Below are 12371 nucleotides of genomic sequence, written 5' to 3'. Positions count from 1 at the left end.
CTGGATCAGAGTTCAGTTCTTTAAAAGGGAATCTTGAACTGGTGACACATCCCTCCCTTGGCCCTGTTAGCCCCCATTCTTGGGTCCTTTAAACCTGACTGCAGCCATGGGCTCTCATTTGGTGCCAGAACTGCTCAGAACAGCTTCTCAGGTTGTCGAATTCAACAAACATATTGTCGAATTCAACAAACCACTCACAACAGGTCTTTAACCTCACTCTGCATGGAGCTAGAAGAAAGCTAGATATTTTATTTATTTGTTTGTTTGCTTTTGTGGTTCTGGGGATTGAATCGAGAGCCTTTTTTTTTTTTTTTTTTTATTGTAAACAAATGGGATACATGTTGTTTCTCTGTTTGTACATGGCGTAAAGGCATACCATTTGTGTAATCATAAATTTACATAGAGCAATGTTGTTTGATTCATTCTGTTATTTTTTCCCTTCCCCCCACCCCTCCCACCCCTCTTTACCCTCTATACAGTCCTTCCTTCCTCCATACTTGCCCCCCTCCCTAACCCTAACTCTAACCCTTCCCTCCCCCCCATTATGTGTCATCCTCCACTTATCAGCGATATCATTCGTCCTTTGGCTTTTTGAGATCGGCCTATCTCACTTAGCATGATATTCTCCAATTTCATCCATTTGCCTGCAAATGTCATAATTTTATCATTCTTTATGGCTGAGTAATATTCCATTGTATATATATACCACAGTTTCTTTATCCACTCATCAATTGAAGGGCATCTAGGTTGGTTCCACAGTCTGGCTATTGTGAATTGAGCAGCTATGAACATTGATGTGGCTGTATCTCTGTAGTATGCAGATTTTAAGTCCTTTGGGTATAGGCCAAGGAGTGGGATAGCTGGGTCAAATGGTGGTTCCATTCCAAGTTTTCTAAGGAATCTCCACACTGCTTTCCATAGTGGCTGCACTAATTTGCAGCCCCACCAGCAGTGTATGAGTGTACCTTTCTCCCCACATCCTCGCCAACACCTGTTGTTGCTCGTATTCTTGATAATCGCCATTCTAATTGGGGTGAGATGGAATCTTAGGGTGGTTTTGATTTGCATTTCTCTTATTACTAGAGATGTTGAACATTTTTCTATATGTTTGTTGATTGCTTGTAGATCTTCTTCTGTGAAGTGTCTATTCATTTCCTTAGCCCATTTGTTGACTGGACTATTTGAATTCTTGGAGTAGAGTTTTTTGAGTTCTTTATAGATTCTGGAGATTAGTGCTCTATCTGAAGTATGATTGGCAAAGATATTCTCCCACTCTGTAGGCTCTTTCTTCGCATTGCTGATAGTTTCCTTTGCTGAGAGAAAGCTTTTTAGTTTGAATCTATCCCAGTGGTTGATTCTAGCTTTTATTTCTTGTGCTATGGGAGTCCTGTTAAGGAAGTCTGGTCCTAGACCAACAAGGTGAAGATTTGGACCTACTTTTTCTTCTATAATCTGCAGGGTCTCTGGTCTGTGAATCGAGAGCCTTAAGCATTCTAGGCAAACACTGTACCACTGAGCTACTTCCCCAACTCTAGACATTTTATATAGTTGTGGAGGAATGGAATGTCACCTCTACATAAAACACAATTCTGTTGGTGCATTCCATACTGAATAGTGAGGTTTTTCTTTATATTTCTGTTAGACTCACTTGAACTGTGGTATCTTTTAGCCCAACCTAGGCTTACATCCTACCGTGCATCAGCTGTTGTCAACAGCAACCTGTTCCTCTTTGGTCATTCATCCCATGTGTCTCAAGCATTTATTACATGTCAAACAGAGAGGAAGAGAGAGAGGGAATGTAAAGACAATTTGAGAGGGAAGAGTCAGTGAACAGTGTTGATGCCTACTTCTGCAATACAGTTCAGTACTGTGCATCTGGACTTTGGTGACAGACAGGCCTAATGCACACCCTGGCTCTTCTTCTTGTCAATTGTGCAACATGGGACAACTTCATCTATCTCACTTTGATCAACTATAAAATGAGGATGGTCTAAACGTCTACCATGCAGATTTACTGTAAAAATAAGATGTAGCATATGTGAATGCTGAATAGAGACCTAATCAATGATATTTTTTTATTATTATGAGTCATATTTTGCCTAGACCCAATTTTCAACTAGGGTATTGGTCCTAGAAATAAAAAGAAAGGAGAATCCACGTGAAAAACAATTGTACTTGGACCCCTATCCTTATACCGTGCATGAAAGTTAACTCAAAGTGGAATGATCAAAGACATAAATATAAGAACTAAAGCTGTGAAAGTCTTAGAAGACAGCATAGGTATAAATCTTTGTAACCTTGGAGTAGGCAATAATTTCTTACCAAAGGCACCAAAGGCACAAGTGACAAAAGAAAAAATACATAAAATTGAACTTTATCAAAAGTAAAAGAAATTTGTGCTTCAAAGGACACTATCAAGAAAGTGAAAAGATCTCCCAACAAATAAAAGCCCAGGACCAGATGGCTTCACTGCTGAATTCTACCAAACGTTTTTAAAAAGAACTAGCACCAATTCTAAAATTATTTAAGAAATTGAAATGGAAGGAGTTCTCCCAAACCTATTCTAGGGAACTGACATTACCCTGATACCAAAACCAGACAAGGACATAACAAAAAGAAGAAGGAAAGAAAATTAGAGCCCAATATCCCTGATGAACACAAATGTAAAAATTCTCAACAAAATTCTAGAAACCCAAATCCAACATTGCATCATGATTAAGTGGGATATACCCAAGGGATGCGAGAAGTGGTTCCACATAGGCAAATTAATAAACATGATACTCTTCCATCAACAGAATGAAGGACAAAAACCATATGATCATCTCAATAGATGAAGAACAATCATTCAACAAAATTTAACATCTCCTCATGATAAAAATTCTCAGTATCTTGGCATGGTGGTGCATGCCCATAACCCTAGTATCTCAGGAGGCTGAGGCAAGAGGGTTCCAAGTTCATGGTCAACCTCAGCATCTTAGCAAGACCCTATCTCAAAATAAAAAAATAAAAAGGGCTGGGGATGTAGCTCAGTGGTAGAATGCCCTGGTTTTAATCCCCAGTACTGTTAAAAAATATACATAAATACATATATACATACATACATGCATACATACAACAAAAACCTTCTCAACTAATTAGGTATACAAGAAATAGATCTCAGCACAGTTAAGATTATATATGAGAAATTGACAGCTAAAATTGAACCAAATAGGGAAAATTTGATAGTATTTCCTTTAAAATCTGGAACAAGACAAGGTTGTCTACCTTCACCACACTTATTTGACATAATACTGCAAGTCCTAGCCAGAGCTATTAGCCAAGTGAAAGAAGTAAAGGGCATTAAATTGGAAAGGGTAAAATAAAACTATCCTTGTTTGCAGACAATCTGATGGTATATGTAGGAAAAAACCTAAAGCCTCCACAAAAATTTTTTAAAAATTGTTAGAACTGATAAATTTAGTAAAGACAAAGGATACAAGATCAACCTACAAAAATCAGTATCACTTCTATACACTATGAACTAGCTAAAAAAAAATCAAGAAAGCAATCCCATCTACTATAGATACCCAAAAATTACCTAGGAATAAATTTAACCAAGAAAGAGGAAGAACTCTATGATGAAAATTGAAACACTGCTGAAAGAAATTGGACAGAGCACTAAAAATGGAAAATAATCCCACCTTTATGGATTGGAAGAATCAATATTTTTTAAATGTCTGTAGTCCCCAAAGTGATCTACAGATCCAATGCAAAATACCAGTGAACAAAATACCAGTGATATCTTCATAGAAATAGAAAAAGCAGCCCTAAAATTTATGTGGAACCACAAAAGATCCTGAGGAGCTGAAGCAATTCTAAGCAGAAAGAAAAAACTAGAAACATCGCAATACTTGACTTCAAGATATACTACAAATTTATAGGTGGAGTAGAGACAGGACGGTTAAAGGGTTCAGGGGTGCAGTTGTCTAGGAGGAATAACTCCTGAAGTTATTGTGCACATGTATTGAAATGTTACACTGTACCCCATAAATAAATACAATTATAGTCAATTGAACTTTTTAAATTAATGAAATGAAAATACAACCCAAAGAATGGGAGATTTCTATAAATCATATATCTGATAAAGGATTATATCCAGAATATATGTAGAAGCCTTACAGCTTAAAAATTAAAAGATAAACAACTGCTTGGTACAATGGCATAAAACTTGTAATCCCAGCTATTTGGGAGGCTGAAGCAGGAGGATTGCTGGAGCATAGGAGTTCAAGGTCAGCCTAGATGACATAGTAAAACCTCTTTCTCTAAAAATAAAAATCAAATCAAAACAAAAGGTAAATAACAATTCAATTTAAAAATTGGCAAAAGATCTGAATAGATTGTTCCCAAAGAAGATACATAAATGGCCAAAAAGCACATGAAAAGATGTTGAATATCATAACCTATGAGGGAAATTCACATCAAAACCACGTGAGATGCCACTTAAAACCAGCTAGGATGGCTATAATCTAACAGATAATAACAAGTGTTGACAGAGATATGGAACAATCAGAGCCCTCATCACACCACTGGCGGCAATGTAAAATGGTGTAGTCTCTGTTGAAAACAGTCTGGCACTTCCTAAAATGATTAAACACATGACCCAACAATTTCACTTGTAGGTATTCCACTAAGAGAAATGAAAGCATATGTCTATATAAAAACTTGTACATAAATGTGCTTAGGAATATTATTCCTAATACCAATAAAATGGAAATAAAAGAAATGTCCTTCAGTGTGTGAGTGGATAAACAATTGTGGCATGTCCATATAATACCAAAATTCAGCAATAAAAAGCGATGAAGTCTTGATACATGCTACAGCGTGGATGAACTTTAGAAACATTATGCTAAGTCAAAGAAATCAGACATAAAAGTCTATATTTTGTTATGATTCCACTTATAAGAAATGCCCAGATTAAGCAAATCCATACACATAAAATATAATAGTGGTTGTCAGAGACTGGGGTGGAGAGATAAGGAGCTAATAAGTTTGGGATTTCTTTTGGAGGGTGGGGAAAATGATCTAAAATTGAGTGTGGTGCAGGATACACAACTCTGTAAATATATTGCAGTCCATTGAATCATTGGATTGTACTTTAATTGGTTGGATTGTATGTCATGTGTGTTAGTCAGCTTTCCATCACTATACCAAATAGCTGAGATAAATGACTTATAATGAGAAAAGGTTTATTTACACTCACAGTTTTGGAGGTTTCAGTCCATGATCAGATTGATCCTGTTGCTTTGGGCCTGTGGTGGTGGCACATCATGAGGGGAGTGTATGGCAGAACAATATCACCCCATGGCCAGTAGGTTAAAAAAAGAGGAAGGATCATGGTCCCACAATCTCCTTTGAGGGCATAACCCCAATGACCTGAAGACCTCCCACTAGGCCCCACCTCTTTAACATTCCTCCACTTCCCAATAGTGCCAAGCTGGGGACCATGCCTTTAGCACATAGGCCTTTAGGGGATATTCTGTATCCAATCTACAACAATGTATGAATTATACCTGAATAAAAATATTTTTAAGGAAGGTGCCAGGCATGGTGGTGCAGTTCTATAATCCCAGCTACTCAGGAGACTAAGGCAGAAAGATCACAAGTTCAAGGCCAGTCTGGGTATATTAGCAAGATGCTATCTCAAAGTAAATATTTAAAAGGGCTGGATGTATAGTTCAGTGTTAGAGCACTTACTCAACTGGTTTGAGGCCCTGGTTTTCATCCCAGTTGTGGAAATAAGAAAAGAAGGAAGGAAAAAATAATTACCAAGAGCCACCATGGGGGGCTTGCCAAAGAGGTTACGAGAGGTCATGAGATGTATCTGTATAGGTGTGTGTTCCTTTAACTGTGATGGCTGTGTTGCATATTTCAGAACATGCAAGTGTGCATATGCACACACATGCTTCAGAATATTCTGGCCCTGGCCTGGCCATAGGCAAAACATAGGCAAGGTTTTCCCTGGTACTTTTTAAATTATTCCTCTGACTTTCTGCTTAAAGGTGGAAAATGTTTAACTTCCTCTCCCTTAAAGTGGTCTTTGCATTCCTACTGGGTACTCTTACTACGTACAGATAAGGAATTAACTGATCTTACTGGATGAATGAAGTTTGAAGATTTTACCACCTCCTTCTCTTTGTGGGCAGGGCTTCAGGAGAGGGGTGGAGTTGCATAGTCCATGCATATCATAATCTGGCACATCAGGAAGTGATCTGTGGCCTTTACACCAGCTAGTGTGAACCACTCACTGTGCAGAAGACCCAAGGCAAGGCAGGCAGGCCCACCCTTCTCAGTGAAGAATATGTTCATTGAAGGGCTTCTCAAGTTGGCCTGTACTCGAAGAGGTGAGTCTTCTGTCTCTGTTCCTCTAAAGAAGCTTCTTTGAACAACCAACCTTGGCAAGTTTCTCCCCACTTTTATAGACCCTGATCTGCCTCAGTTGAGGTACAGTCATGGCATGATGGGAAGGGGGCTAATCTGAGCACATGTGGCAGTCATGATGACATAACAGACAAGAGTGCTACCCCAGATTTTTCATATTATTCCAGGCTGGGATTTTTGGTAATCAAAGTAGAACATGCCAGAGCTGGGCCTGTAGCTCAGTGGTAGAGCACTTGCCTCTCACATGTGAGGCTCTGGGTTCGATCCTTAGCACCACATTAAAATAATAAATAAAGATATTATATCCATCTACAACTAAAAAATATTTTAAAAAAATAAAGTAGAACATGCCCATGGAAAGAAACAACAGTAGCCTACAAGAATCTGCACCACAGTCCTCTTTCTGGGAGAAAACAATTTTAGTTCTTTTCTTCTGGTCTTCACCCTCATTTCTATAAATAAGGCACTTTTTACTGTTGTTCCTTCATTTACCAATTTTTGGCAATGTTGACTTCCTACTGAGCTAGTTAAGGATATATCACCATTATATAGTTCTTCATCATTTTTATTCCTTTGTTGGTTATCCTAATAATTTATACAATATACTAACATATGTTTTTGTTTCATCAATTATCAGTTGCATCTTTTGAATCCCTGCTTGATAGGATAAGGTTTGGCAGTCTTCCCCTTGACCTTCAGCTTTTCCCCACTGAGCACTTCACTAGTCATCATTTTTGTAAAAACTTTATCCTTATTTTAAAAACCCTTGTCTTAAAAAGCAGAAGATGTGAAAGATGAAAGTAATTTTTATTGAGCATCTACTATGTGCCAGGAACTGTGCATGCATCGTCACACTTAATCTTCATAGTAATTCTGATAAGGAAATATCAAAATTGTAATTTTAGACATGAAGAAACTGACCAGACCACATATCTGGCAGGGGGCCAAGCTGAGATTTGAACCAGAGTTGGACTCTAGAGTCCCTATTCTTTTCCCAGAGCCCCATGAATCCCTCAAGTTCATTTTCTTCTCAACTTTTTAAGTCCCCTTTCTCTGGCCATGGCTTAGATTAAAAGTCATTGTCTATTTTTGGAACCCCACTGTGATTCTGGCTCATTCACCCACAGAGCACAGGAAGGGGCGGCTTGAGGGGTTGAGGGGGAACTCAAGGCGAATAGACCATCCCTAGGGGATGTGGGGAGAGTGGATCATCTGAATGGAGTGGATGGCTTAGTTGCATGCCTGGCAGCACACTCTACCTGTGGCCTAGGCTTTGGCCTCTGGAGACCAGCACAGAAGTCCCAGGTTGTCTTTGAGGTGACCTGGGAACCATTTAACTGCACGAGGGCTCTCATGCTGCCTTTGATTTGGGAAGAAAATACAAAAAATTGAAGGCTATAGCTGACTCAGACCATTGCTCTGGCATTGCGGTCATAGACACATGTGGGAAATTCCCAAATTGACTTTCCCACAGAGCTGTTTTGGAGTGGGGGACAGAAAGAGACCGGGGGTGGAGATTGTATTTTAGTTATTTATTTGATTAGTATTTGTTAAATTGGTGGACCATTTTAACCAGAGGCCCTGAGTGGGATTTCCCCAGGGTTCACTTTGGGGCATATAGAAGAGTCCCAAGGTCAAAAGTCCCAGGCTCAATTTTCCATACTGAGGAAGGAGAGGCTAAATAACATAAAACAGACAATCCCAGATTCTTTCTATTCATCTTCAGACTGCTGTCATAGGAAAACATTTGGATATCCCCACCCACCCACTTTCCTCCAACCCACGTCCTCTGCGTTCTTCCTCTCTCGTGGCATTCCAACCATCCACACTGCCTTGGAGCCATCTCAATCCTTCCATCTCCTTGCCTCTTGTCAACCCTTCTTCCTCACCCATGGCCCATTCCACCAACACACACACCATGCCTCAAAAATACCCCCACTGTTGATTTGCAATATCTGACACATTCACCCCTTCCCCTTGCTCCTTAGTGACACCCCAACCTCATTACCTCAGGCATAGATGTTGGTCTCTTCAATGACTCTGTGCCTCCAATTAGACCACCCACCACACTAGCTTGGCCCCAGTTCCTCTTGTCACCACTGCTAGATGAATCTGCCTACAGAACAGCTGTGTGAAGCCTGCTTAGACTTTCCCCGGGCTTCTCTGTTGCTTACAGCATAAAATATAAATGCCTCAACTTGGCATTCAGGGACCATACTACCTGCTCTCAATCTCAATTTTTCCAGGCTCCATTCTTGCTACTTTCAAATTGGACACAGAACTTCTCAAAGATAAGACAATGCCTATGGTTTACTTCTGCTGCTGTGACAGCATAGGAGGGTGCCTAGGGTATTAGAGAGTCAGGACTGTTTGCTTGGAATGAAAGAATAAAAATGATGAAGACACAACAGGACTAGTTTTACCAAATACCTGTGCAGGGGCCTCTGTTGCTGGCCAGTTGGGTGACCTTGGATATGTCTTTTCCTCTTTCTGGGCTTTCTGTGTTCCACAAGACTTTTCAAACTTGCAACTCTTAGGCCTGAAGGGTCTGCAGACATGTTTTGTTGGCTGGCACATGAAAATGATTTGAAATGCCTTTTATGTAAAGGCATGTGAGCTCTTGTTCCCAGCTCCATCTCCCATTTTCTGCCACCTCCCCACCTCTCTCATTTTCATTAGCTGCTTGGTGCCTACAGGCATTTACATTAGTGACCCTTGGATTAGGTGGTGTTTACTCACCTTTCAACTCTGGAACTGTGGAATTTTTTGTTTGACCTGCTTTGAAATGAAAATTGCAAGTTCCTTGCTTAAGTGGTTTCCAATGTCATCTAATATATAGCAGCCATGCCAGACTAACTTTGTGCTCCTAAAACAGGCCACCAAAGAGCAGTGGGTGTGGGCCTTTAGTATTTATGACTTTGACAGTCGGTGCAGAGGGAGAAGTTATTTCATTGAAAGTGATTGTCTTTACACAGCCCAGCACAAGTGGTGCCCATTTAGAGTCCAGAAAGGACCAAGCACAGCGTGCCCATTGGCAGCCAGCTGGGCATACACAGAGGGCATTGGTTTGTGGCACAAAGTGTGAATTTAGCCCAAGTTGCCTGACAGGGTCCTTTCCAGGACAAAGTACTGAATGAGGGGTGTGTGCTAGAAATGGTTCAGTCTGCATGGGACTCATACAGACACACAGAGGATAGGGAAGGGCAGGGAAACATTCTTACCACTGGGCCCCTCTGCATTAGCCTTTCCCAACAGCCATATGAGCTGCAAATCTGCCTGATCACAGGCTGGCAGGACACTACTCCCTGGGAGATGCTTGACAAACACAGCAGCGGCTGGAAAGCACTGGCCCATCCTGGACAGCAACTGAGCCCCACACATTTGGGCAGCATCGGGGTGACAGGTACTGAGTGCTGGTGAGAGGGCTGGTGGGGGTGTGTGTGCCCATTGCTGGGCACAATCAAAGCACTGAGTAAAAGTGCAAACACTGATGATGGCCTGTAGGGCCAAATGGCTGCAGTCACTGTGTCTATGCATAGCCTGGCTGCCCCTAAAGTCCATGTGCCTCCATAGAGGGGCTCTTCAGTTAGAGGACACACGATGTCAAATCTATCCAATGTAGCAGTTGTAGACCACTGGGCTAGTGGGTGGACTGGAGGTAAGGGAAATAAAGGAAGAAGAAAGACCATGTTTCTGATAGCCATTTCATGTGCCTGAAACAACTCCAGGGAGCTTCCTGGGTGAAAGGGATTGACTTTATGTGGTTTTGCACCCCCCCACCGTTTCTGCCCTTTTCTGTACTGCTGCTTCTGAACTCGGGGAGACAAATCCCTAGCATTACTGTTTGTCAAATTCGAATAGAATAGAGAAGGTAAACTTTGCAATGAAACTCTATAGATCACATTGCAAAGCTCTAGAGAAATGGTTTTAGGTTTTTGTTGTTGTTGGTTTCCTTTGCATGACTGCCACCATTTCATGCCAGCCAAGTGCTGGGTAAGACACTTTAGACTGTTGTGGCTGCAAAGGGAAGTGGGCACTTTGGATGTGGGGCTGGCTGTAAGACCACACAGGCGCCTAAGACTGACAGAGACTGACTGGGCAGGGCTTGGCTGTAGCCATGACCAAAGATTATAAACACAGGGGGACACTATGTTGTGATTCGTGTGACTGTGGGTATGCTGCATGTTATGGGCATGTTTGTGACATGACTGGGGGACCTGGCTATAACTGTAGTGTGTTGTTTTGTTCCATACTGCTGGAAACCAGGATGCTCTGGCAACAACAAGGAAAAGCATGGGGAACAAGGCAAGCGAGCCCTTGTCAGGTATATGGGAGGGGCAGGAACTGCTTTCACCTTCATTTCCACATAGTCAGCTGGGCCTGTGTCTCTGGCAGCAGCTGATGGTGGCTGAAGGTCTGCATACCTCCTCTTAGATAGCTGCAGAATTCCAGATGGAAGCCACAGAAGTCCTCACGTCATCTTGTGCCATTTCAGCCCCCAGTGTCTAAAAGCCCATTTCCTCTGCATAGCAGGTAGAGGAGATAAGATCTGGCCCTTGGTTGCACACCTACACTTTAACTTCATGTTCATCCATGGGTCTTGTCATACCATACAGTCAGGATTCTTGCTGGAATGACATCTCCCACTGACATGGAAGCCACAGAGAGGATTCTGGGATTCCTATTTTCCATCATTTGAGGACTTGGAGGTCAAAGCAAGCCAAGTACTGGTTTGGGCTCTGCAGCTGCTGCTAACACACTGCCCACCCTGTCTATCTCTTCCCACCCATATATTAGTCAGCTTCTCATCACTATACCCAAAATACCTAACAAGAACAACTTAGAAGAGGAAATATTTATTTGGGCTCATGGGTTCAGAGGATTCAGTCCACAATAGACTGACTCTATTGCTTTGGGCCTGAGGTGAGGCAGAACATCATGGCAAAAGGGTGTGAAGGAGGAAAGTAGCTCAGCTCATTGCATCCTGAAAGCAGAGAGATGGAGAAGAAGGGGCCAGTGGGAAGATAAAACTCCTGAGGGCACACCCCAGTGACCTACATCCTCCAACTAGATCCTTCCTCCCAGTAATCCATTCAGCTATCAATGGATTAATTCATGGGTGAAGTCAGAACCCTCATGATCCAATCATTGCCTAAAAGCCCCACTTCTGAACGCAAGACTTTGGGCAACATTCCAGATATAAACCATAACAACCAGCATGAAGAGAGTTCCAGAATACTTCAGAGGGTCCAAGGCAGAGATGGTAATCCTGTAGCTAGTGGTCACTTGGGTCTTCATCCCTGTGGCTACTAATCAGCTGACCAGTCCTGGCATGGGGTCTCTATCTCAGTGAGCCAAGGATGATCATCCCTTAAGCTATAGGATTTTTGCCCAGTGACCAGGAACTGGGCTTCCCTGATCAGGAGAGGAAAATCAAATGAATGCAGGGCCATAGTCCCCACCGCAGCCCTGGCAGGTAACAGAAGGGTGAGAGTTGGCCAAGTGTAAGACAACTTGTGGCATGACCAACCATAATGCCTGTCTCCTCACATGGCTTTTGAAAACACTGCAGTGGGCGAGGGGTGGGGAGCTAAGCCTAAAGCATCTGTGAGCCATATTCAGCCTTCTGGCTGTCAGTTTGTGACCAATGTGAGAAACAACACTGAGTTGCACATCCCTCAGAATTCTTTTTGCCTGAAGAACACTTTCTTGGTCTTCCAAACCCAGCTCAAATGGCATCTCTATTACTTTCTCTGACTCTTTCCTTAGGCCAAATAAATACTTCTCTCCGATCCCTTAGTATCTCTATCATAACACATTAGAATATCTTTTCATTCAATAAAACAATTTTAAAAGACGGGGTCTCACTATGTTGCCCAGGCTGACCTCAAACTCCTGGTCTCAGGCAGTCCTCCTGCCTTGGCCTCCTAAGGATTGGAACACCTACCAATAAA

The 12371-nt window shown here is 41.8% G+C and overlaps 1 protein-coding gene across 7 annotated transcripts in view; it reads left to right on the top strand.

Moving 5' to 3' along the window:
- NHSL2 (NHS like 2) overlaps nucleotides 1-12371 on the top strand; it is a 277111-nt gene that overhangs the window by 90679 nt on the left and 174061 nt on the right. Inside the window, exon 1 of one of the 7 annotated variants that reach the window (XM_079125025.1) lies at nucleotides 5150-5347. The exons of the other annotated variants lie outside the window; for them this stretch is intronic. Within the exon in view, the coding sequence (XP_078981151.1) occupies nucleotides 5320-5347 (28 nt within the window). The 5' untranslated portion in view covers nucleotides 5150-5319. Of the gene's footprint in view, nucleotides 1-5149; nucleotides 5348-12371 lie in introns of those variants that run through there. 7 annotated transcript variants of the gene reach the window in all.

The sequence above is a fragment of the Sciurus vulgaris genome (assembly GCF_902686455.1).
Source record: "Sciurus vulgaris genome assembly, chromosome: X".
In the NCBI taxonomy this organism is placed as follows: Eukaryota; Metazoa; Chordata; class Mammalia; order Rodentia; family Sciuridae; genus Sciurus; species Sciurus vulgaris.
Note: the sequence above shows the minus strand (reverse complement) of the source record. Positions and strands in the feature narration are given on the sequence as shown.